Below are 27509 nucleotides of genomic sequence, written 5' to 3'. Positions count from 1 at the left end.
CCGTTTCATAGTGATTAGATATTGTGCCAAGGTCATCCAGTCTAGTGTCTAGATAGAGAATATTCAAGCCTTTTTTATGTGATGGAAATTTACAAAGACAGGTTGAAGCAGGCATGAGGCATTTCCTGGAATTGAATGAGGTCAAAGTAAGAAAAGAATTGAATTCCGTTCATGTTGATGTTCTGTGGTTTTCTTGATACAAGTTTTCTGATAAGTTATAGCCTTCTAGAGAAGTCAGTGTGTGATTCCGTAATCCAAAAGTTAAATACTTAACATTGTAGTGTCCCACATTTGGCTGTCTGAAAGGATACTCTCTATGACACTGGAGGTCTTCACAGGACTTTGAAAAATGTAACTTTACATTTTGTTTCCAGATGAGATATCTTCAATCCATTTCACCTCTTGTAGTGGTGAAAGGTCTTCTGTACAACTTCAGTTTTAGCTTTTACTGGTCACATACTGAGTTGATACAAATTTTCTTTACAGACAGCATTTATTTATCCTGTTTGCATAGGTAATGGCTTTCTGTTGAGCCCCCTGCTTCCTCGGTGAAATGATTAATCAATGAAAAGAAAGGACAATCTTTTAGAGCAGTGTGTCAAGGCAGTTAATGAAAGTTTTGACTTTTTCCCAGGAAAGAGGAGCAGAGTGCACCGTCTGCCATCTCCCTGACAACCAATTCTACTTACTACAGCACATCTGCACCAAAGGCAGAACTGCTGATTAAAATGAAGGACATGCAGGAGCAGCAGCAACAGCAGCAGAGTGAGGATGATTCTGAAGATGAGCTGGATCATGACTTGTCAGAGAAGAAGGTAAAAAACATTTCTAAAAGCGTAATGAGAGGCTCTGAGTTTTGTGCATTTCATTAGCTGTGAATGTGTTAGGTTAAACACCCCTCAATAAAAGGCCTTTTAGATGTACAGGATGACTTAAAAAAATCAGCCTTTTTTTTTTTTTTTTTAAGTTTTTGGAGGTGAATTAAATGTCCAGCTATGAATTCAGGAACTGGAGATTAGGTACTTCTTGCAATTGCATGCAGGTTTTGGAAAGTCTCAAGGGGAGATGTTTTGGGGAGGTTATTTTCAAATATCATTTTCCATTTGAAGTGGTTCTGCATTTCTTACACTTACTAGGTACAAAGAAACACCAGTATGTATTCCACTGTAGCTGATGGTGGTTTTAATTGTTCCATACTTTTGAAATTTAAGTCAAGATTAGGCTTGTCTCAAGAGAGAAGGAACATACACACACCCCTTCTTTCCCCCCCCCCCATTTATTTCCATGAGCAGCAAACCACTTGGCCCTCCATTTCTCCTACTTCCCAAATTAATAACCATTGTGGGAGATAGCTAATCAGCTTGGTGGATTCAGTGGAACTTACTCGTCACAAAGGAGGCAGCCTTCTCCACTCTTGTTCTTCCCCATCCTTTGGTGTTTTATTTCTGATAGAAGGTCATCATAATCCCCATGATATTAAAATGATGATCTGACATTTCTGTGGTTTGAGGAAGTGGTGTCCTATGTTAAAATCTCAATTGCGATTTTACACAAAATATTTTAGTCATACATCCCAGTACGGATAAACTGGAGGAAATGGTCTGTTTGATCAAGTAAAGTAGTGTAGTTTAACTCTGTTTACCTAAGCCGGTAATGCAGTGGTGTGCAGACCTTTTCTGTTGAAGTCAGCTCTCTGCTGAATAATCAGCTGCCAGGGTGTACTTGATAATCCAGTCCCAAAGACACATCTTTTAATTATTACGAATATACTTAGTTGCTAAGAATGAGAGATTTTGTAGAAGATTCACATCTCTGGTTCAGTGCAGGAGTGGCTGCCACCATATTCGAGGGGGCTGTTGTGTTTTCTGTTAGCTCTCTGTTTTATTTTAACCTCCCCTGCCTCCCCTGCATCGCACAGTTCAATACACCATGTACTGCCAGGGGCATGGTATGTCTGCAGCAGCAGACCTTCCCTTACCCTCCTGCCCCACAGCAATTGAATCCAACAGCTGTACTATTTAGACAAATTAAGGATTTCTCTTCATTTTAAGTATAATTTGGTTTTATCTGGTGCCACACATAATGGTCACATTCATCATTTTTGCTAGAATTAGTTTCATTCTCATTAATTGTAGGAGAGAGGGAAAACTGAACCTTTCTTGTTTGCCCAACAAACTAAATACTAAAACTTTTATAAGCAAAGGTACCATTTATTGGTGTTGGTTTCTTAACAGGAAAATCATGTTCACCCTTTTCATACTCCTCCATCCATCCCCTCAGCTTCAGTTACACAACACTAACCATAAGAGAGAAAAATTTTCTTGAAGAGCTTTTAGCAGAACTCTCCCATCTTCTCTGAGTACACATGTTGTTGTAGCCACACACACTGCTGCTTACTTCTCTCCCTGCTCCTCCACATGCGGTAGGATGGAGCACTCAGTTCAGTGGGCTTTCATCATGGATCTTGTCAGAAAACATATAAAACTCAGAGTAAGTGGGTCAAGGCATTTTTATAAAACAGAATATATAGCTTGGCCCAGCTTCGTGTATTTGGCAACAGTTTAACAAGGGATCGTTAAGGACTTGAACACTTTTATGACTTTAGTTATTTTAGAGGGGGCGTACACCCAGAACCTGTTATTTGATTCCTAGAAACTGGGCGGTTCTGTTATGAGATATCTTAATTGCAGTCCACTGTGGAATGATTGCAGTATTTGTCATTTTCTGCTTTGCAAACCAGAAATGTGTGGTACTTCTTTTTTTACTTTTGAAAGAAGTATAGGAGTTTCATATAGAGTTGTTAATTCTTTTAGTTTTATTTTGGGGTCGATCCCTGTATTCCCAGCTAGCAGGAATGGAATGTAGGTGTCTCGTACTGAGTTTAATATAGTTTTGCCATGATTATAAAATACTGATCAGATGTTGAAGATGCTGCGAGAGTGGTTTTTGTAGCTAGGAAAATCCATGTGTGGCTGAGTAGGAAGTTTCCCCTTTGCCTTTAGGAAAGTTTTGACAGTTTCTGAAGAGTATAAAAATAATTGAAGAGTACCAAGTTTTTCCTGGTTTTAGGCCTGAATTCCTTAGGAATGGGGTGGTGAGCTGAGAGCAGAGGATAATTTACATAAAGCGTGCCAAGCAGTGAACCACCTGAGCAACACCGCTGAGCTGCTTTCTGTGTTGCTAGTCAGATCAGCAAGAATTACTGGGGAAAAAATAGGTTTTATTATTTTCTCGTGTACTGGTACAGAAGTCACAGCTATAAGTTATTCATCTGCAAGATGCAGATTGCAGCTCTTCTGGCTCAATAGATGTTAAACACAATACAGGTTTTCTGCTGGCTAGCGAAAGCAGAATGAGCACACAGTTGCTGCGTGCAGGGGCTGTTTCATCTGGGTAGGAAGCAATCAGTGATCATAAGCCAATTCTTAATAGATATGACAGTCTTAGTATTTATGGCCTTCTCACCTGCAAAATCAGTCCCTTAGAGGCTGGCTTCAGCTGCTTGGGGACATCTAAACAGGATGTTACTGGGAAAATGGCTTCTTTCTGTTTTTTGAAAGATAGAAGCTGAGAGAGCTGATCTGGACTGTCAGACCAGATCAGTAAGCATGGAGCACACATACGGCCTTTTTTCATTAGAGAAAGTTGCAGCACAGCTGCAGAAGTGAAAAACTTGAGATAATAACATGGGGTACAATGGTATCCTGTTGTGTTTCAAATGGTGAAACAGCAGCACAGTGCATGTCATCGGAGGGAAATGAGAGCGTAGCACTGTGACCTACATAATCCAAATCAAACTGCATTTGCATTGAGGGAAGGGGGGGAAAAATCAAATCCTGCAGATTAATCAGTCAGTAAAGCAGGCATCTGTAGAACTGCTTACTACCTTAATCTTTTGGGCACCCGGACTAACAGATAGCCCAAATCCCGATTAACCTGGACTGAGTACATTAAATCAAAAAGGAGAAAACCAATGTGGATAATCCATGGGTTGAATTTCTACTTTTAAAAAGGCTGCTGAATTTTCAGGGTGTAGTTGCTTTCTGTTAAGATGGCAGACTGTTTTGGTTTGGTTTTTTTGTTCCCAAAATAAATTGGCAATGACTGTTCAGTGGCAGCTGCTATCAGTATGTTTCTCAGTAATCACGAAGGCTTGTAATCAGATTTGCATATAGAAAGCAGAGTTCCTAAAGAATGCCATGAGTAATTTAAAAAGAAAAAAAAAAGGCAATGGGTACTGTGAAATAATGACCATTTTAAAGGATGTAATTTCCATTCAGAAATTGCACTGAGGTGTATTTTTAGAGAATGCTTTGGGAATTTTTCTTACCTGAAATTAGCTGAATACCAAATAAGCATCTACATTTAAATGAACGAGGCATTTTTAGGATATGATTCATCTCATGTTAGGGTAGACAACTAACTGAACTGACTTCCACCCCTTGTGCACAAGTGAGAGCTAGTGGGTGACTCAGGAACAGGACCTCTTGCCCAAATGCAGGGAAGTAACTGGGCAGCACAGGCTGACCACAGATTCACCTGAGGGAGAAGATTTGCATTCTTTGTCTGATTCTGCCTGTGATGCACCTGACATGTTTTTTCTAAGGCAGTGCATGTGCTTCTCAGGCAGTGGGGGATTATAGTACAGAAGCCCCCCAGACTGCAAGTGAGGTGGTATATCCGCTTGGCATGGGACAGTGGCAGCCAGAGACTCTTGTTTGGTCCTTTGGAAGAGTGACTTTGCACAGGGCTGCTTTGTACAATACAATGGCTTTTGTTCCTGTTCTGTCCCATAGGGATTATGATCTCCCCGCAGAAATGTTGTACGGCACTGTTATCACTAAGATTTTCTTGGAGTGGAAGGGTTGCTATTGGAGGAACACTAATATTATGCAAAAAGGAAGAAAAAGCTAGACAGTGCCCTAGTTTTAACTGTGTCATGTGGAAAATACAGGATTGTTTTTCTGGTGCTGTATATGTTCCTAAGTGCAGTTCTTCAGCAAGGTGTTATGGACCTGATATTTAGAGAGAAAAGGATGTGCTGTACTTTATGCTGTTCCATAGCAGGCTTTGAAGCTGTTCAAAGAAGAAGCAGGAATGTTTGTTGATGAGGTGGAATTCCTTCATCTTTTACCACCAAGGTAATTTGCTTTAATACAGGTCTCAAGCTAAGCATTGTACAGCTATGTCCTGAACCTTTGAATCCAGATGTATAGACCTTAGACATATACTTAGATATGTATTTATTTGTAACACACTCATTGTCAAAGCCTCATGGGAATTTAAAGTGTATTGAAGTGCTAGCTGACATGACTTTCAGAAGTAGGGAAAAATGCAGTAGTGCTAATAAGTTCTTATCTGCTTTATTTTCCACAGCAAGAACTTATTGACAGCATTAGTAGGAAGCTGCAGGTGCTGAGAGAAGCACGGGAGACGCTTCTGGAAGACATCCAAGCAAATAATATCCTGGGGGAGGAGGTAGAGGCCATTGTGAAAGAAGTTTGCAAACCAAATGAGTTTGACAAATTCAAGATGTTTATTGGCGACCTTGACAAAGTGGTCAACCTCCTGCTGTCACTGTCCGGTCGTCTGGCCCGGGTGGAAAATGCCCTTAATAACCTGGATGACAACACTGCTCCAGAAGAACGGGTGAGAAAGGCCAACAATAATATCACTGCATTTACTGAAGCTGGAGTGGGGGCTTTTGTTTGGTTTTGTTTATCTGCATTACAGAGCTCAAGAGGAGGGATAACGAGTGGATAAATCTCATCAGGCCATTTGTTTAAGATTTCTTAAAACTTTTCTCTTTGCCTTGGTTTTCTTGGAATACTAAAACTACAAGCGGCTTGCTAAGAAAAAGTGGGTTAGGGGTGCACCATACTGGAAAATAGACTTCTTGGCAGAAGTTTAAAGAAAGAGGGGGTCTACTGATAAGAGCTTAGAAAGGAGGCAAACAAAAATATTCTAACAATTCAAGATGGGAAAAGGAGTGTTGCAGAAAGCTTACAGGCTTCTTTATACTCAACGATCGTGATACAAATCTATAAGGTAGTTACAAAGAATATGTTTCTCAGCTACTACAGCTTCCTCCACGATGCTGCCTAGCAAGGAACAAGAGCAAGGGACAAGTCTTTAAAAAAATGGTGAGAGGGCTGCAGAGGGGAGGCATTGCAAAAAGAATTTTTTACTAGAAAACATGTTTTACACAAGCAGAATGGCCTGGTAGTGATGTGGAGGAATCCCAGAGATGTAAAAATTTCAGGAGAAGGAACATTCAAGGTGCTCTTACCTCTTGGATCTCACCTCTGCTTGCAGCAATTTATCTTCAAATCCCATCAGGTTTTAGCTGGGAAGGAGATAGCTGACAACGCAGATACCCACCAAAGGAGAGATGTAGATATGTGTGAAACTTAGGCTAAAATAAATAGAGAGGGTGGAGGGTGTTTGTGTGTCAAGTGATTTTAACTTCTACAGTTTAATGAATGTGAAGTAGGATTTTTGGCTTGTAGCTGTGGACTGAAATGCCAACAGTCCACCTAAGTGTTGTAACAGAATTTTTTCCACGGGCTGTGGCTTCACGGTGTGTTTGTTCAGCCTGCTCCACTGTTTCACCCATAAGAACCAGTAAGGGCTGGGACTAATCTGAAGCTGTACTTTTGCTGTTTGGCCCTAACATACTTGTTTAGTGGCGGTTCAGCCCCCTCTCTGACTGAGGCAAAGGGAAGGTATTTGACAGCTTATTAAAGGGCAGATCAAAGTTTCTGGCACTTAAAGAAATTTAATCCCTCATTAGATGTTTTTTTTGAATGTGGTTGCAGTTGCCTAATGGGGAAAGAGCTACCAGATGATATGTGCATATAGGAAACACACTTTGAGAGCTGTGATAAAAATAGCTTACTGGCTAGGTCTGGAAAAGGAAGATGGTGAGGAGGTGGTGTAGTAAGGACAGTCAGAAATTGTTTGCGTGCTCTGCTGTCAAATTTATACTGGCAGAAGTCCAAATCCCTAATTTATTTTAATCCCCATTCATCTTCTCATCCACTGACAGCAAAGTCTTGCCATAGTAGCATCAGAAACCCATCAGAAATCATCAGGAGAGGTCCATCCAGAGATTGATTGAGACTAGCCCTGAAAGAAAGACTTGGGGTGTTTGTGGATGACTCAGCAATGTGCACCTGCAGCTCAGAGAGCCAAATATGCCCTGGGCTGCATCACTAGCAGGGTGAGGGAAGGGATTCTGCTCTTGTGAGACCCCACCTGGAGTGCTGCATCCAGCTCTGGGGCTCACAACACAAGAAAGACATGGACCATGTCTATGGAACATGTCCAGAGGAGGCCATTAAGTTGATCAGAGGGCTGGAGCACCTCTCCTATGAAGACAGACAGAGAACTGGGGCTGTTCAGTCCAGAGAAGAAAATACCAGGGAGATCTTAGAGCAGCCTTCCAGTACCTAAGGGAAGCTTACAAGAGGGCTGGAGAGGGACTTTTTATAAGGTCATGTAGTGATAGGACAAGGGGGGATGGCCTTAAGTTGAAGGAGGGCAGGTTTAGATTAGATATGAGGAAGAAATTCTTTACTGAGGGTGGTGAGGCACTGGAACAGGTTGCCCAGAGAGGTTGTAGACTCCCTATCCCTGGAAATGTTCAAGAGCAGGTTGGATGAGGCTTTGAGCAACCTGGTTTAGTGAAAGGTATTCCTGCCTATGGCAGGGAGGTTGGAACTAGATGATCTTTAAGGTCACTTCCAACCCATACCATTCTATGGTTCTATGAAATATATCTAGAAGTGTTGGTCAGAGATACTTCTCAGATGGATCAAGTCCTGGGGTATTTTGACTATAAATCCACTGTGTGTAGAGTTACATGTGCATTTCCTTGAATTTAGACTGGTGCTTGTGGCTTTTTTGGTTGTCCTTTAGTATCTTGTAGGTCAAATGATAATATTTGGTGAACCACTAATGTTCAGAATGAATGAATGAACCACCATACAAACAAAACAGGGGATTTTACTTCCATCCCTGGGGATCATAGCACTGATTTTTTTTTTTTTAAGGCTGATGTTGTCTAATAAACATTGCTCTGATAGCTTTCCACTTTCTAGAAATCAGCAGCAGCTTAGCAGATTTTCTGAACAGAACCAGTCAAATAATCACTGCTGATTTAATTTCTGACCACTAGATGCTCTGTCATAGGTCTTTTTTTGCCACAGGAAACAGCGTCAGGTACTTCAAGTTTAGCTCCTGGGAGGGACTTCATCTGAAAGAGCTACCAGCCCCCTCCCTTCCACACAGTGAGGCCAGTGTCTTCTCATTACTTGTCCTGTGTGTTGAGAACACTGAAGCACTGAACCAGCAGTGAATCCACAGAGGTGATCGGGTGCTTAGACCCCCAAGACTTGCAAGACCAGGGACAAGTACCAAGGATAGTAGTTTAGGAACTGGATGCTGGGAAGTCAGATACGTGGAGGGAGTTCACCTTTGTATGGCTGTGGTTCAAAACAGCAAACGGCTCTTGAGAAAGATTCTCAATAGAAAGAGTGAAAGATTGTTCTATCAGAGGAGCTTCAGATAGCCTGTGTTGGCTGGGGCTTCAGAGCAGTGATAACTGCAAAAAAACTCTTCTGCACTCCGCTTGGATTTAGTTGGTTGAAGATGATCAGATAAAACCATCTGACATCATTTACTCCATTAGCCTGGGTGAGCCATTTACCTATTGCTCAGAGAACCTCCTCAAGAATGATGACTTGAACCTGTTACAGTGTGTTTCACTTTACCCTTCAAAACAGGTTTTCTGGTGTCAGTCATCTTTGACAGAGGTAAAAACAAATTCAAGAGGTATCTCATCTGCTTTCTTCCTTTCTGCATCCCACTTTTTCCTTAGGTATTTCCTAAACCTCCACAAGGGCAGAGGTACTAAGATGTTATGAAAAGTTCATTACATAAGTAGTGTTTGCTTTTCTTAAACTTATCAGGTTATTCATGTTCATCTGAAAGTCACATCATAGGTTTGGTAAAAGAAACCATGCAACTTAAATCTCAGGAACTGTTATGAAGGACTAAACATCTGACTGTTCTTGTGTACATTGACAATGATAACAAGTGACTTGAAAAACAGAGCTGTTTCATCAGAGGGTAACTGTACAACTGAGGTACCAGCTGGTTGATATGAGCCCTCTTGTGTTCATCAAACTCTGTCTAGTTCTGTCGCTGCTGCTCAGTGTACACACAAGCAAGGCTGCCCTGGAGAGCAGTGTAGCCACACTCCCTGGGCCTGTCTGCTAGTTGCACTGGTGAATTTAGGAGAACTGTAGTTCCATGTCTTTCCAGCAGATAGTTCTGATTGCAACTTGCAGTGGGATTTTTTTTCCCTGGCATAAGCTCAAAGGGAGATTAAACTTTGTTTTTGCTAATAGTGTGTGATTTCTGTGACTTGTCTTCCTTAGCTGTCTTGAATCCTGAGTTAATCTAAGTTATGTGTTTTATGTACATTGAGAGCACAAATCTGAAAACATTTCGCTCTTGAGCTTTGGACTGTCTATAGAAAAAGAGGCAGCACAGGATATGTGTGCAGCTCTGGCAGGTGGGTTTATTAGAGCTCAGTGGTCTGTATCCCCCTTTGTCTTGTACTTGCATCTTAAAAGACTCTGTATAGTCTGCAAAACCACTTCTCAGTAAATCCTTCAGGCTTATTAAGCTGCATATGTGATTTAACAGAAAGTGCAAATGAATAAAATGGACGCGTTTGTTTGAACAGACTGAGGTTTATTTGAAGACAACTTCTCAAAGAAAATTCATCTCTGGAGCAAAGCTAACAGTTATGGATTGGTGCCTCTTAGGGGCACTTTTTAATTAAGTTCACAAGTCTGCACAGGAACTCTTGTAGGCCAGCCATGCTCTGTCACTGGAAAAAGGCAATCACTTCTAGGCAGACATCTGAAATAGGTCGGATTAATGATGCTCCTGTTTCTTTCCATACACTGCTAAAGGAGTGTAGCCGAATGATTCAAATGGGACTCAGACAGGTTGATGGTGTAAACAGGGCGAGAGGAACCTCAGCCTCCTTGCTCATGTTTGTGAATGGAGTGGACAGCACAGCTGCTGTCCTCTGCTGTCCTCTTTCCTTGTGTGTTTCTCCATTCAATCTCCCTTTTTCCTATTTTGTCTCTTGTGAAGCCACAAAGCAGAAAGTTTGCAGCCCTTTTCGGAGAATGCCTTTTTTTTTTTTTCTTTTTTGCTTCCTTTCTGTTCTCTTGCCTCAGCTTGCTTTCTTGCTCATGTCTGAAGACCACACGACTTCACGTCTCATAGGGACGGCGTGTGGATGCAGCAGAATGGCTAAATACAGTGTCAGAAGCTGTGGAAGAACAAATTGCTCCATTAATTGGTCTGTTTCTGGGTTCTGTAACTGCAGCTGTCAGTGCTGTGTATTGAAGATGTAAGATGTTGCTGAGTGAAGTCTTAATTTGAAGAACTGTTTTTCAAAGGCAACTATTTTATACAGCTATTTTGAACTATTAAATAGTAAAGCAGTCTTTGAAGTAATTGCTGTTGAGGCCAATAGAAATTAATGGTGCATCTTTCATTGATTTACTACATTTTTTTCTGTTTGTTAATGCGTTTTATTAGAATAAACTTTAAGGATCACTCCTTTTCTACCTTTCTAAATATTCAGGAAAGTCTTTGTCTTTGCAGATAAAACAGACTTGAGACTTAAATACTGAAGCTGTTGTCCCAGCCTAGTGAACCCAGTGAATTTCTAACTGTTTTTCTTTTCTCCTAAGCGGACATTGGTAGATAAGCAAAAGCTGCTGACCCAGCAACATGAAGATGCAAAGGAGCTGAAGGAAAACCTGGATCGTCGAGAGCGCATTGTCTTTGACATTTTGGCAAACTACTTGAGTGAGGAGAACTTAGCAGACTATGAGCACTTTGTGAAAATGAAGTCGGCCCTGATCATTGAGCAGCGGGAGCTTGAGGACAAGATCAAGCTGGGGGAAGAACAGCTGAAGTGTCTGACCGATAGCCTCCAGCCCGAGCGGCTCAAATAAGGGGACTGGTTTGACCAACCATGTGAAAAATGGGAAAGAAGGAAGGAAGGGGATGGGTTCCAAGTATACAAATGAGTATCTTGGCTTGCCTGAGTGTCTGGTAGAGAAACAAGTGCACAAGAGAAAAGTAGCTCTCACAACAGCAATAATGCTCTTTCATTTTTTTTGGAATGATATATTTAATTTTTTAAGACACATTTTTATTGCTGGACTCTACAGCTGTTTCTCATTGCTTAACTTGCAGAAAGCTCCACCGAAAAGGACAGACTCTTAACCTTTCTGCTCAGTATATTTGAAGTCTGTGGCAGTTGTGCATGCAAACAGTGATTTTTAGAATAGGCTGTATACTTTATGTTCAGATGCTGCACAGACTGCTGGGAAACCCAACAACAATTCATGAATGCACACAAATTTAGAAGCTCTACATTTTAGTGAGTTTTTATTTTTTTTAAAGACACATTAAATAGGGGAACCGTGTATCTTATAGCTAATATATTCAGATTGCTGAAATCTAGTGTCACTCTGATCCTGTGGCATCAGACACTTTTTTGTAATGTTGTATATAGGATGGCACTTTCCCCTTGCAGAAAATAACTTTAAGATCAGTTTCAGTTAAACGCTTTTTAAACCAGCTTGCAAATCACCTAATGACTACCTTGCTGAAGATTTTTTTTTTAATTATTTTGCAAGACTTATTTGTACACCCTTTTAATGCAGTCCAAGTGATTTTCTTTACCAAGTTGTACTTGATTTAAGAAACAGGCTGGAAGTACTGTGCTGATTTTGTTCAAAACATTTTTCATCTAAATTATTTAGAAGGCTTGTTTGCTCTTTTTTGTGCTTTTTATGCATGTTTTTATTATTCTTCCCCCAAACCCATAACCCTTCATGAAAATAAATGTGGGTTAAGGACACTGCTTCTATTTTTCTTCTGATTGCTCAACATTGTGATGGTTTTATACAGACAGTTAAGTTATACTGAAGTTAACCTACATAATGCTGATCATTCCTCTTTCTCAGACTACCGAATGCAATATAAACACTTCTGCCTTGTAAATACAGTGTGTTACTTGGAGCAACTCTGCTTTGTAACTGTGAACAGAAGTGGGGCTGTTTGTTTGCTTTTTCCATTGCACAGCGATAAAGGAGAGGATGCTAGTTCACAGTATCAGATTACTGCTTGTGTTCTCATAATACTGCCATTGACTAATAACAGATGATTTCCAGTAGCTCCAAAAAGAGGTGCTAACTCATGATTTAGTGCAGTAATAGGTTATGCTGACTTGCTTAGATGCCTGCAGAGAAATTCTGTAGTGTCTAAATGTCACATTCTGTGTTAAGATAAAGTTTTGCAGACAAAGTCTTGGGTGACTTTGTGTATATGCCATTTACTTTGTAGTAAGGAAAACATTTATCTCTCCTCAGACAAATAGGTTCCCCAACAAGCCATTTTCAAGGCTGATGTGAACGCCAGTCTGTAGCTAAGCTGGTTGAAAATACAAGTAGTCAGCTGTTGAAAAGAGAGAAGAGACTTCTTTAGCATTCACAAGAGTTTTTCTGTCCTTCTTAACCTAAATTCTCTCTTCTGTGGGGAGAGAACTGGAGAGGTGCTGATCAATGACTTCCTTGCGAGCTGGGGAACTGGGGAGCAAAAAATCCCCTGGAACCAGTTCCTTTACAGAGAGGTGCAAACATTGAAAGGACTGTTGCCCCCTGCCCCCACCTTATAGTGCACTACTTTGTATAACCTGGACCAAATCTTTAATTAAATGATGCTGATGTGTATCAGTTGGGGTCAAATGGAGCTACCATTTTACAAGACCTACAGCTGACCTTAGTTTCTCCCTCTTGTTCAGAAATGTAGTCTTCTGACATCTCACAGTTATATGCTGCTATGTTCCTAGGACAAGTGATCCCTTTGTCCTTAAACTTGTCCCTTAACCATAACAGACCCAAAACTAAACATAAATTATGCTTGTCTTTTAGCTTGGAGAAAAGTGTGCATTGTTTTATCTGTGGCATTTTAAAAATTTTACATATTGTGGTTACTCTGAAATGTGTATGTGAAATGTGAATAATAATATAATTGCAATGTGTTTGTATACAGTACTTCGAGTTAGATCTCTGATAAAAGGTAGCAATATTGTGAAAGCTATATCTATTATCCTTTTCACAGAACAGTTGTGTAGACACCATTTCCTTTCCTTTTTTAAAACTCTTGAAAATCTCACCCTGGGAAACCTGAAGGTGGTTACCTCCCAATGTTATATGTAAATCTGTAAATAGCTATACTGTTGCTTTTTGGAAAAATCTGGTGCTAATGTTTTGCCTTTGGCATCCTGGGGATGGCCAATTCTTCATCCTTTGTTCTTCTCAATTCTAGATCTCTTTGTATAGTGAAAAATTTCCACAATGCTTCTTCAACTGTTTGGATCCTGCAGCCCAGAGTGAAAATGTACAGTTTTCCTGCCTGACACTTAACACGTACCTACTGACAAATGGTATTGCTTGACTTTGAGAAAATAAACTGTATATTTCAATGTAGAGTTAGTCTTTGTGTACAGTTTTAATGTCAAAAGCTACTGCTTTGCTTGGCAGTGTTGGCCATCTCATAGTGCCTGTCAACAGTGCTTTGAGCTTTTAAATGCCAGGCCAGTTATCTCCTGGTCTGAAGCAGCTCGCTGTCTTTTCGCAGCTTTTTTCACATGCTGAGTGAAGGTCATCATTCTCAAGGTCCCTGTGTAAGTACCAGAAATGTGTTCATGTCTATTTAGTATTTTAGGTGTGTGAATAGGAGATGGCAGAAAGGAAAATGTGTTATGAAGTAGATAAATCAATCTTTCACCACTTATAGAGTATATACCAGGGAAGCAGCTTAGACTTTTCCACTTGGGCAGTTACACTGTTTCAGCTTTATCCCGTATTTAGAATTATCTCAGTGGTGCTCAAGATTTTTTGCAAGAACAGATCACTGTGAAGTGTCCAACTCTTAACAGACTTCCACAGAAACTGTTTAATTTCAATTTAATGGGGATTCTCAGATTACCTGCATAATCTTCTGCCTTATTGGAAAACACTACTAAGTGTGCCCAGATTCTTAGTGGAGGTGACCACAGGTCACAGGATCATAGCTTATAAATCATCCTGGAAATTGTCTTTTTTTTTTTTTTGTAATTGTAATTTTCTGTGAAGGTCTTTATCAAAGAAACTATCTGAGAAAAGGAACTTAGGGAAGGAAAAATTCTTTATATCTGTAGGATTTTTCTAAACTTCCTTTTCACCCCTTTCTTTTCCCTTTCTCTTTGTACACAGGCCCACCTGTTAGTGCCTGTTGTCATGAGCAATAGGTATAATCCAGGATGGCAGCTCTAGGGGAATAACAGTCTAGTTTTTGTGTACTATTTCAATTTAAAAAAAATTGCTTGTCTTTTAACTGAAATTAGGCTCTTTATTTTCTGTTGTGGGGTGTTTGAGACCCTCAGATTACAAGAGTCACCATTTAATGGTGTTCTTTCCTAATCAAGCTCTAATGATTAATTTTGATGTACTTAATTGTCTCAGTTTTTACAGCTGAAGTAACCTATTGACAATTCAGTAGCTCTAGCAAAGCCTTATGATACACAGTAGAATAGCAACTCCTATTTTAGCATCCAGTCATTTATTGCAGAAGTTCAGAGGTTTATTCTAATAAAGGGCTTTGCAGTTTTCGAGAAATTTTTGAACTAAAAATTGTTTTTTCTACATACTGGGGTGGAACATGCTCACAGAGTAAATGTTATAAAAATTAATAATTACATCTTTGAAATACTGCATTATATATTGTTAGTTGTCAGCAGTGGTAAATTGGCCATCACATTTTCTTACCACAGTTCCAGTCTGAAGCTTAACTAATTACAATGATCCACAAACTGTAAGATGGGTCACCCATGTGGATTAACAATTCACCCCTGAAATATTTGGATTCATTCTTCCTACCTGTTGTTTTGATAACGTTTCTATGAATAAAGTCTTCAATTTGAAGTAGGTTAATTTAATACTTTTCAGAGGAAAAATTGAGTTTAAATAAATTCAGTGTAGTTCAATAGCAGAAGGTAATTTCTCACTCAGACTACAATAGCACACCTACAAGTGTCTTTTCAAGATGGGCTACGTTAAAGACCTTTTTCTTGGTTGTAACCACGTCATCCAATGGGCAGTTGTCTATCTTAGGCTGAGTTTTATTTTAGTCACAGCAGTTGACCCTTTCCTGAGAACAAGGCTAGTGAAATGCCTTTTTTTTTTTTTCTCCTATGTTAAAAATCCTCACAATGGCTTCATTTTTAGATGCTTTGATATCTCTGTCTTGGAGGCAGTCTACTAAATTTGCCAGAGGGAGATGGCCTTGTGACTAGGCTGTGCCTTTTGCTACTGCCAGCCATGTCAGTTTTAATTGAGTCTGTTGATATAAGTCAAATTCTCCCTTCCTCTTAATTCTCCTTGATTCAACAAACTGCTCACTGGAGAAGTTAACAAGAGACTTACACACTGTCAGTACCTGTTGCTCGCTGCTGCTTTTGACTGCCTTGTGTGGTGCTGGCCAATGCCATGGATGGAATACCAAGAGTATCTGGACTCCTAATGCAGTGGTTGCTGGCACCTTTTCTGGGGTGAAGCAGAATGAGGAATTACGTGTATCTTCTGCTCACTAGGTGTTATTTCTTAACCTAAAATAAAATAGTACCAGTGGAGAACATCCAGATTCCCACTGCATGTCCTCTTTTATTGGAACACTTTAATTTGCTGTTTGTGGTTGCCTGTCTAAAGACAGGAGAGATTTTAATTAAAGCAAATGGATTTGCGACTGTGAAGCTGAAGATGTACAAGGTGATGAAAGATAAAGAAACAATAATCATACTTACTTTCAGTAACATAAAATCTCCAGGAAAATGGCATCTCAATGAAGCCTGCATGCTACATGCACCAGATGAGAACAGTCAGGAATTTTAGATCTGCATTCATACATTTTAATGGGATTAGTGAAAGAAAGGCTTTTCTTACGTGCATACCAAGTTGCAACTGCGTTAACTAAACTCTATTCATTCCAAGCAATTTCTGTAAGAGGAGCCAGTATTGGCTCTGGGAAAGGTGTGGTCTCAGACATTACCAAGAGTTGTTAGTTTGCTGATGTCCTTGTGACAGCATCATTTGCTGGGCACCTGATGGAGAGGATGTTCTGTAAACTGGGTAATGAGTGTCTAGTCACAAGAATTATACTGAAATGCTGTTTCGGCAGAGCTGTAAAGTCCAAAAGCCTGAGAGGAATTAACAAAATCTTCCAATGAAGATTGTTTCAAGCCTTTAGTTTCAACGTCTGTTTCAATTCCCAGCTGTCTGCTCTTCATAGTGTTGTTACTGATAAATTAGGCTTGTGTCTTTTCTAACGGCCTCAGAGAAATGTAAATACAATGAGCAGTAGCAGGCTAAATAATAAGCAATGGAAAATAAGATTGTTTATCTCAGTATCTAAATATGAAAAGCATGAGTCCTGTGAGTGCTATTCATAGCCGCTCCCAGGAGTTACAGCTTCAGCAGCTTTTTCACGCAGGTATGGTTCCTCCAGAGATAAAAAGGGAAATCAAGCTGTGATGATGGAAGTGGCCAACACTGACTGGAAAGGGGTGGAGGAGTCATTCTTTTTATTAATGAGGTGATACAGATCGAAGGGAAGTGAAAACCGAGAAAACCTGGAAGGATCAAGTGCCCTGAAGGAAGAAAAACTATACCAGTGGCAAAGTGCTTTAGAACTGTGAATTTCCTGTTTTTCTTTCTCCCTGTACGTGATACAGCAGAGCCATACTGTCTCCATATGCTAGGGCAGGCTTTTTTAATTACTGTAGTGTGAAAAAACCTTAAAACATCTTTGAAAATCAAAGTTACAGGGAACAACTTGGAATTTTGGAATCTCAGATCTCACTATGTGCAGAGTCTATTATGCTGTTCTGTGCATTCAGTTCTGTGCCTCTTTCTTGGCTCAGGAGACACTGGCACAGCTCTCTGGCACTGACAGCATTAAGGAAGTTATCCTTTGAGGAAGTCATCCTTTCTCTATGGTCCACCTAAATTCACTAAATAGCCCAGCTAGCTAGGCATGCCAAGATGCTTTAGTCACACAGGCTGGGAGATGAGGGTGTTTTCCATCTTGTAGAGCACACCGCACATTTACTGAGTGAGTGACCAGGCCTCTTCTCTGGGGTTTTGCTTCCCTAAATGCCACCTCTTCAGAGCTCAGTTTAATACCAGGCATCAGGTTGAGGGCAGAGGAATACCCAATTCCTCTTTAAGCTGGATCATCATGTGCTGCCAGGAAAGCATGATTTAGACAACAAGAAGCAAAGCAGATCTAAATATTCAGCCTTGCCATCTGGGTATCAATAGTGAGTGAAGGATCTTGGGTTTCTGTTCCCAGGACCTTCTTGCATAGTTCGTGGTAGGCAATCAGTGAATTAGAAAACAGAAATAGTCCATGGAGAAGGGTGACCAGAATGTGCCCCAGTGCCCTACCAGATCATAGAAAGGCATAGGTTGGAAGGGACCTTAAAGATCATTTAGTTCCAACTCCCTGCCATGGGTAGGGACACCTTTCACTACACCAGTTTGCTCAGAGCCCCATCCAACCTGGCCTTGATTATTTCCAGGGATGGAGGCATTGACAGCTTGTCTGGGCAACCTGTGCCAGTGCCTCACCACCCTCATGGTAGAGAATTTCTTATTAATACCTAATCTAAACCCACACCCTTTCAGTTTAAAGCCATTCCCCTTTGTTCTGTCACTGTATGGCCTTGTTAAGAATTCCCTCTCCAACTCTCTTGTAGACCCCCTTTAGGTACTGGAAGGCTGCGATAAAGTCTCCCTGGAGCCTTCTCTTCTCCAGGCTGAACATTCCCACCTCTCAATCTTTCATAATAGGAGAACAGCTCCAACTCTCTGATCATCTTTCTGACCCTCCTCTGGACCCACTTTAACAGGTCCACATCCTTCCTGTGCTGGGGACCCCAGAGCTGGACACAGCACTCCAGGCAAAATCACCTCCCTGCCCTGCTGGCCACGTTGCTTTTCATACAGCCCAGAGATTCATTTGGTTTTCTGAGCTGCAAGCCCACACTTTTGGCTCATGTCCAGCTTTTCAACCATCTCCAGATGCAGGATATAATATCAAGCTCTGAATTCAAGTCTAAAGTGCTGTATAATTGCAGCATAAGTGCCAAAGGTTGTTGATACCACTGCAGATGCCCCTTTGTCCTGTTTTTTTTTGCAGTCTGAGGTGCCTGGGTTCAGACACATATCAGTTTTGAAGTCCAACTCCTCAGCATGCATGGGCTGCTAGATCTGGATTGCAGTTTAGGGATATAGCTAATGGCCTAAATTAGGAGCCTAATTGGCCTTGATTCTCTTGATAACCAAGCTAGGGAGGGTTGCTGAAAGAACTTGATTCAACCCAAATATCTCTCCTCCTCTTGGCAGATAAAGCTAATTTAGGCATTGAAATCAGAAGTAGGATTAATCTGTGCCTTGGGGTGCTAATTTAGCATTAAATTCTAAAAACCAAGGTGGTGTGGTGTGCAGCATTAATTGCTGGTCTTATTTGTCAACTGCTTGCACGTACTGAATCTTTTTGGTTTTAATACAGAAGATATGTCTCTGGCATTTAAGACACAGGGATTTTTACAAGACTGTTCAGCTACCCTGTTCTCCAAACCCTGTGTGTTTGTATACAATTATAGTTTGACAATTAAAAAAAAAAAAAAAGCTTTTCTTCCTATTTTTGCTGCAATATGGAAAAAAGAACTATGTGAATAAACTTTGTTATCTCACTAGTTTTGCAAAGGTGGAGTTACATAGACCAGTGTTTCTGTGCGATGGGCAGTTCCAACACACCAACAAGAGATGATTACAGGAGAAGCCCAGTGATAATGGTCACTGTTTGCCACATATATGGCAAACAATGAAGAGGAAAGTTGTATAGAGCAAAATTGGTAGTCTGGGTGTGTTCAAACAAATTATCATTTCGTATGGTGACATGCAAAGCAATTAATCAAAAGCAAGTGGTAGAGATCACATGGCCAGGGGATGACATATAGACCAGAAAACAGTGATTCTCAAAAACTGTGTGGGGTCACAGTGAATGAACAGCTCACATGAGCTCTAAGCTCTAGAAAAAAGGCTGAAACAGTGGAATATGGGGAAAGTAGTAATTTGTGATGCAGTATTACTGAAAACTTCATAAACTTTCTAAAATATTGTGTCTAATCCCACTATCCATGTCCAATGCAAAGGTGTTGAAAAACTGGAAAATGAGAGAAGAGACTCATGTAAATTATTAGAGAGTAGAGAGAGTATCTCATAACAACACAACCCAAGAGTACTCACTGATCAAAACTGGGATTTAAAAGTTGCTGTGTTTGTGCTACTGAGCATCATATACGACATGAGACTTGTTTAAAGCAGAGAAAACCCTCTCAAGAACCAGCGAGTACAAGACAGATACATGAAAACAGAAATTAGGTGCAAATGTTTAAGGGTGTGGGGAGTGCAGTGCTGTTGTCATGAACAGCAGGGAAAGTGCAGTGTGAAGGTTGACCATAAAGTCTCTGGAAATCAGGAAGCTGGGAATGAAAATTTTATGGTCACCATAAATCCACCTTTTGTGTTTGCTGTTCTTACATTACACAGTCAGATACCAAGGTGTGACTACTTCAGTAAATATTTAGATTGCCTACAGTTTTATAACTGGGGTCTTAAAAGAGCAGAAGTAGTTATAACATGTGGCTCACAGGTCGGGAAAATAGATGGGAATTTGCAAGCCCTTGGCTTGCAAATGGGGCTTGAGCACTTCAGGCAGCATGTCTCAAACTATCTTTTTTCTTCCATTACAGACCCTCTCCACACATGTACCTATAGGAATTGCCACAAACTCTTCCCCTTATACCAGTTTGATTAGTTACCAAGTTTGCTTTTGTTTTTTCTCATGTGTTCTGAGATTGTATACGAGCGAGTCTCCTACCAGTGCTCCTGTACTGACCAATTTAGCTGTCCTTAAAAACATTCCTCTGTTCATCAGCTCTTCCAGGTGCTTGTCCTGACTTTTTGAAACTGTCCCCTGCATGTACTGGAGCCAGCATCATTGGAGAACTGATGGCCTTTCATCTCCTTTGCCTTGTAATTTGTAAGCTGGCTATGGAGTGCTTTGAGGGAAAGTTTGACACTCCTTTCCCCCGATGCCCAGGTAAATGACAGACCAGCACAAGGATGAAAAGTAGAGCTGTCTTCCTTTTGAGCTGGAGTTGCTGCAATAAAACACTTTTGAAAAGCAGCTGTTCTTTACATATTTAAGGCATTTGCCCTGTCAGGAGCTCTTTATGAAACTACATCCTGCTCTCCACTGGCACCCAGCTTGTGCCAGTAAGGTTGTTCATAAGAAATCTGTTTTACTTTCTGCGGTATCCTATTTTATCTGTGTTCTGGGTCACCAGAACATTTCTATTTATTTCCTTCTGCAATAATCTAAATAGAGTACTGGTCAGATGAAAGATCACAGTGGCTGTTCAGGTAAGACGATAGCCAGAAATTGGGGTAAAGGTACAGAAACCCTTTTAGGATGTCAGTAAAGATCCTGAAGGTCTTCTAGCTGAGATCCTGGCCATGGTCAGCTAGTGAGCAACTGGTGATCCACATGTTTCTCCTAAAGTACTACTTTAATAGTGCCCCATCATTTGTACAGGGAGTTAATTTGTAAAGCTGTTAAACCTTCATGCTATGTTACCAGCTAAAGGTTTCTATTGATCTCTTACTTTCGTTTCCTTTAATGGAAATTCATAGCTATTTGATTTTCTTGTTACTTCTAACAGCTGATAAGAACAAGCTGCTAAAGCAGCTCTAATGAAGTGAAAAAAGGCCTGGTGGTGTAGCACTGCAGCTCCTTCACAGCGCAGAAGCACTGCCAAGGCAGAGTGAAACCCGAGTGTGACATGTTGATAACATCCTCCCATCAGGTGGTCTTTTCCATTGGCTCTGAAATGTCAAGTCTGAGGGAAATGTCTTTGTTAAGCTTTGAATGACCTACTTTTGGGTATCTGGGAATAACCAGGAGCCTACCCAAACCACAAGAGTGCATCTAATTTTAGCAGCCCTTCATTTCATGCATGCAAGCTTTTGTTCTGCATCTCCAGGAAAAAAACATTGGTTTCTTGCTGAGCCAGAGACAAATCTTATTGGTTTTAAATCAACCCCTTGTCGAGTCGCGATCACAGTAAAATCGCCCCTCTTAAAATTCTTGAGTCTGTAATAGTCATCTCAATTTTGCTTCAAAAACTAATAATGAGCCCATTCTAAAGGATCTATAGTTGCTGGTCTCTGATGAAAATGTCTAAACAACCTATGCTGGAGATAGTCTGGGCAGCTGTGTTTTGTATGTTCCCACTTCTCCCTTGTTTTTAATTGACCAATAGTGAAAGGGTCAGCTTCTTTGTCGGAAGTTTCTGAGAGTCTTCTAGATCGGTTATAAGGCAATCCAGGGAAAGTTAAGGACAAAAAAAAGAGATATTACTGTGTCAGCAGGGTCTCTGAGGACACTACTAGTGGTGTAGATGGTGGACAAAAGCTCTCTGACATAGTTTGGACAGAAGAAGCACTAAAAAATATTTGGCCATTGATAGGGATATTAGTGCTGCACAACATTGTTTGAAAGGAAGCAAGTCCAGATGCAGGTGAAGCACAGGCTCCCTAGCTCACAATTCCTAAATTGGACATTGAACAATCTCTCTTACTAGGAGGGACAACATATAATCTCCCTCTTATAATGTCAGAGTCCACTGTAGTGTTAGGCTAAAACACGTTTAGATCTCACCCACACTGGACAGAAAAAAAATACAAGTGGAACTAAGACAGAGGATAGTAGAGACAGAGCATTGTGAATGTTTATTTGGGACTTCACAAAACAGAAGAGAAATCAAAGCCACCAAAATACAATGACATAATCACAACAAAACTGTTACCATGTTCTCTGGAGCCAGAGAACTTCCCAGTCAATGGGATTAACCATAAAAACAAGCAGTGCCTGCTGGCAGCTATAAACAGGGTCAGTGTAGTTTGGGATTGAGTTAAGTATCTGATAATGTGTAGTGTTTCCCTGTGGAGCTCCTTGCGGTTTGCAGTAGGTGCCTCTCTTCAGGGGCAAGCCTTGGACAGCCTGGCTACTGCACATCCCAGCCTTAGCCAGACTTGGCAGGATAGACAGTGGTAATCACTCTAAAAGCAAAAGTCAAGCTGTCAAACAATTGAGCCCTTTGCCATGCCGCGACAAGAGCACCACTGCCTCGGGGTCATGTTTAGGAACACAGGAAGGAGCCTCCAGTTGCTCATTCATCTCATCACCTCTGGCCACCTCCATCTGCAAAGCAACATAGAGCCAATCCACTTGGAGGGCTCCCAACCCCCTCTCCTGGAGGCTTTCTTCCCCCTTCCTCAGGCACTTGCTGTGAAGTGCAGGGGGGTTTAACCCTTTCAAAAGCCCATCTTGCTTTTGGGGGGTTGTTATTGCAACAGCTATGGAGTTTGTCTATTCAGCTGTCCCGTGGGCTATTTATGGGATTTGCCTCAACAGTGGGGCAACAATTGGCATGAGGTTATTGTGCAATCTCTGAAAACACACCCTCATCGTTTAAGTCTTGCTTTTTGATGTCATTTAACATACTGTTTACAATGTATTTGTGATCCGTGTTTGAAGAGGCATGGGCAAAACAGGAAGAAGGTCTACTGCTGCTGGGCCATGAAGCACTTAATGATGTGAGTTGTGTTGAGTTGGTAGAGTTGTCTCATCTCTGAATTTCACAGGTTTTAAAGGACAACTTGGTTTGGCTGTAAAGGTATACAGTTAGGAAAGGTGTTTACGTAAATATTTTTCTGAGGCTCAAGCTGTGGTTTTAGAGGCCCACACTTATGTTCAGTGTTGGATTTGGACAGATATTGGTCTGGTAATCCACTGAGGTCAAGCAGTGAGTGACCAAGAGTGAGGAGGCAACAATTCTAATCCCCAGTTCACAGATCACAGACTGGCAAGCTGCATGCAGGGAGGCTGCTGTGCTTTCTGGAAGAAGTAACCTTTTGTGAGAAAATTCTCTTCTATCAATTTATAGAAACGGCAAAAAAAACTTTCGCAGGACAAGGAAACTTACAGAAAAGGATCCTTTATTTGCAGCGCTGGGTGCAGTCCCAAGCCGCCCGCCTGGAAAAGCACACCCCTCCCCGAGCCCGTGTCTTTCTTATACTCTTCAGTTACCCAATATCTTGAATATTCAGCAGGTAACAAGTATTTTACCTTAAAAGGGTACTTTTCAAACTGGCGGGTGGGTGTCACCCTCCCACCTGATTGGCTCAGGGCATACCCCCTGTACAGTTTGATTGATTGGTGACGTACCCCTCTGTACATGTACAGGGGGGGACCCCCCTGTACAAAAAGACACGTGGCTGATATTGTATCCTACCTCGGCCGCAATATTCCCTTGGTGTACAGCCCTGACGGGGCCTTTCACCTTACAATCTTCGCGAGACGCCTGAAATAAAATTAAATGGGAGGTAAGAAGGAAGTCCCAACACCCCGTTTCCCACTTACATAACTTTACTTATAATAAAACCAGATTATTTTATTTCTCATACTTTGTCTTGAAAAAAAAAAGCGAGAAAATACTTGTACCTGAGCCTCTGAGCTATTTACAGGCTCTGTCTGCTGCTACTCGTTGGGCAATGCATCTTCCACAACCTCTTGATTTCAGGTTGTTTTTTTCAGCATGGTAAATAAAAGGAAAAATAACTTGAAACAAATATTTCCTGTTCTGTGGTATTGAACAATGAAATTGTAAACCACAGAAGGGACCATGCTTGATCTAAACGCCTTTGAAGTCAGCAGAGCTCTTTCCACTGATTTCAATGCACTTTGGGCCAAGGCCACAGGAGGAAGAAAGCAAATGTTTTCTGCTTGAAAAAAAGTTTTAACCATTGGCATTCAAAGAGCAATAAAGTCTGATGTGTAAAATGTGCTCCTTTAAATAAAGTAGTCAGAAACTTAGTTAATTTCCATCTACTTCCTAATTTGTCACTTACAGTAAAAATGAATGTGTTTATCATAATCATACACTGAGAAGAAAAAGCACTTAATGCTGTCATTCACTTCCTATCTTGCTTCCATTCCATTTTGTGCATATCGTATTTCTCACTAATGTGATTGTGCTTATGCTGCTGGTTATGTTATCACAGATTAAGCACTGTAGATTTCCAATTCAATTAAACTTCACTGCACTGAGGGTGGTTGACAAATATATTGAAGTCATTATTTTCCTGTACAGTTTAATCTCTAAAACATCACAGTGGGTTTGGTTTTGTTGTGTCGGTTTTTGCAGGTTTTTTCGTGACTGAGGAGGAATACATCAGAGATAGAGAAAGAACTGTTGTTCTGGGAGTAGTGTAGGGGATGCCACTCCTATCACAGAGTTAGCAAAGTAGGCTGCATGCAGCAGCTTCACGTGTAAAATCAGCAGTAGTTTTGCCTGCGTATTTTGTTTCACATAGTTATTAAATGCAAGGAAAGGAGTCTATCTGCTAGCTGCCTACTGCCCAAGGATGCTGTCCTTCTGAATCAGCAGGCTCATCAGCATGTCAAAAGGCCATACTCAGTCTAGCAGCTGACAGCAGCCCATCGGGTGGATGGCCCATGGGTGTGTCGCATCTCAGGCTTTTTGTCATGCAACAGCAAAGCCTGAGCAGCTGAGTTTGCCTGGGCGACAAACCAACCCCATCCAGCTGTGACCAGCCAGAGGGAAGATCCCAGACTGGAGAGCTGCATTAGATGACAAGATTCTGTTGCCGTGGCCAGGCTGCATTACCCGCACATGAAACCAGTGAGTCAGTATTGGCTGGAAGACAGAGCAGGAGAGGATTAAAGGTGATGCAGAAAAGCGAAGGACATGAACTAATGACATTTTTCAGCCTTCTTTAGTGGTGGCAATGACCAGCCATGTCACATGTTACAGGTGAGAAGAATTTTTCGATGAGGCTTCCCATTTCAGGATATTTCTATGAAATAAACTTACCTATCTTTTAACACCAGGCTTTGAAATGTCCTCCTGCTGTAGGACCAGTGCATCGTTTGGACTTTAGCAGAGTTTAGAATAGGGTTGAAAGAGGAGAAATCAGAATGGAGTTAAGAACATTCTTCCAATTTGCAAGAACCATTGTTTACATTCATGGGAAAACCATGAAGCAAGGCAAACATAATTTTTAAAAATGTGTGTTGTTAAGCATCTGAGATAGCAAACACAGTACTGTTTGTACTAAAGTATGGGTGCTGCCAACCACAGTCCATCAAGAGACCAGTTCAGCTTGAATTTACTCCTTGAAAGCCCTCCTCCTTCGCCCCTATATTTCTTCCCACTGCAGAGCTGCATAAATACAAGAAGAAAAATCTAACAAAGAAGAAAGGATTATGAAATCACTTCGTTCTCTTTCAGATGAGAATTACGCGTCCTTCGGGCTGTCAGGCAGGGGCATCGTGGTCTCAAGCTGGAAAATCATGTAATCAAAAAGGCAGATTTTCTGAATGGGTATCTTACAGGAAACTGAATTTTCCATGGGAGTTATCTATATGTTTTGGTAAGTGTTTTAAAGCAATTAGAATAAATGGCACACGGTAAAGCTTTCATATTTTTATAATATGTTAATGATTAACTTACTTCCTACATCTTTGTTGACTTAGTGGGAGAGTGACAAGGAACTGTGAGGTACCTATTTGGTAGCGTAACAAGTCGGACAATTTGCACGGGCATTTTTTTCCACTTCCCTTCTGGAACTTGCTTCATCCAGCTGATACTGCTTCACAGCCTTAGGCAACTCAGACTCACAGAAGTAAGTCCTCTTTTTTGTTTTAATATGACTTATTTTATGAAGTGCTGATAGAGAACAGATGGGGAGAGATTTAAATATTTGTTTGTTTCCTATAAAGAATGCTTTCCCAACTGGGAATTGAAGAATTAAGTTTTCAAGCATTAAATCATAGGGATATTGCTAAGAAGAGACCTTTGAAATTACTATGCTGTTGGGGCTTTTATAAAACTCCCTTTCTGCTGCAAGACTTACATTGAACAAAGGATTTGGTTAGTAAACCATGTACAGTATAGTCCAATAAAGCTACATCTAGGCTATAAAACTTTACAAAAGTAGGATTTGAATGTTAATTTCAAATGCACGCTGTGCCTAAGAATATCTAAAGCAAGAATATTTGCTTAAAACATGAAATAAGTGGAAATTAATGAATTCCTGCTTACATTGGCTGAGAAAAACAATTTTGTGCATATTTTATATAGGAAGAGTTTGTCGTGAACTTTCTCTTTAAGGTGGTTACAAGTTGCAGTGGAATTCCTAAAGCAAAACTTTCTTTCAACAGGCAGATGGGTTGCAGACAGGGAGACTCAGACTTCCCTCGTCTATTGGAACATTTCTTAGTGTATTTTATCTTAGCTTTGCTATCATTTACTAAGAAACAAGGATTACCTCCTATCCTTTTGGAAAGCCCTCCTTTCAACCACCCACCCATTGTCTGTGGAGGAAATCTCATGAACAGGTTGCTGTGTGCAGGTTGTGTGCTCTCCCGTTCCCCCCTCAGCAGTAGCTCCTTCCACGCATTCGGCTCTGGCGATGCTCGTTTCCCCTGACCTGGTGCCCGTGCAGCATGTCCAGGCTAACCCTCCAGGTGCCCAGAAATTCTTAATTTCTCCTGCAGGCTCCAAGAAGCATTAGTTCCCGTTCTTTTAGGTAGAAGGTGTCGCCTCTGGTGACATCTTCCCAAGCCCCGAGGCTGTATTCAGTGCCCTCATCTTCCCTGTCGTGTGTGAGCTCTCTGGGACCTGGGTATGGTTGCCTTAGTTACACTACCTACCCCTCAGAGCTCTTTTCTCTGTGCCAGACACACAAAGTAAGCAAGCTTTTGGGATCTCTCTGCTTTCTGAAGCCTACTGAAAGGGTGCCATCTCAACACAGCCAGGGTATCAGCCTTGGTTTTCAGGGGCTGTCATTTTTGGAATATCCCTAAACTGTTCTACTTCAGTTCTAAATGGAGCTTCCTTCAAAACAGAGGCAAAACAACCTGTAGAAATTCTGATAATATGGGGTGATCTGGGTCCTTGGTCAAACCCACTGCCATCTCACTGCCTACAAACCTGCAACGTTTCCTTGGGTAACAAGAGCTTAAGGTGGGCTCAACCACAGAAAAGTGAATTAGGGCTTGAAAAACAGTGAAGAATATATAGAAATTATTGATTTCTCTTCATCCTACCATCAAAGCAAATCAAATTATTTTCCTGAATTAAGCAAAGAACTTTTACACAGCTAATTTCAATGTATTCATGCTTGGTGGAACAGAAATAAAGATTGCTTTGG

At 41.0% G+C, this 27509-nt stretch overlaps 1 protein-coding gene across 2 annotated transcripts in view; it reads left to right on the top strand.

Annotated features, from left to right (window-relative positions):
• Positions 1-13592, top strand: part of SHROOM2 (shroom family member 2) — a 123348-nt gene extending 109756 nt beyond the window's left edge. For both annotated transcript variants that reach the window (XM_051794906.1, XM_051794905.1), the window contains exons 8-10: positions 635-815; positions 5377-5649; positions 10782-13592. In XM_051794906.1, coding sequence (XP_051650866.1) covers positions 635-815; positions 5377-5649; positions 10782-11048 — 721 coding nt within the window. In that variant the 3' untranslated portion in view covers positions 11049-13592. The remainder of the gene's footprint in view (positions 1-634; positions 816-5376; positions 5650-10781) is intronic.
• Positions 13593-27509: the final 13917 nt, after the last annotated feature.

The sequence above is a fragment of the Manacus candei genome, unplaced genomic scaffold (genome assembly GCF_025592945.1).
Source record: "Manacus candei isolate 608988 ecotype Guabito, Panama unplaced genomic scaffold, ASM2559294v1 h1tg000041l, whole genome shotgun sequence".
Classification (NCBI taxonomy): Eukaryota; Metazoa; Chordata; class Aves; order Passeriformes; family Pipridae; genus Manacus; species Manacus candei.
Note: the sequence above shows the minus strand (reverse complement) of the source record. Positions and strands in the feature narration are given on the sequence as shown.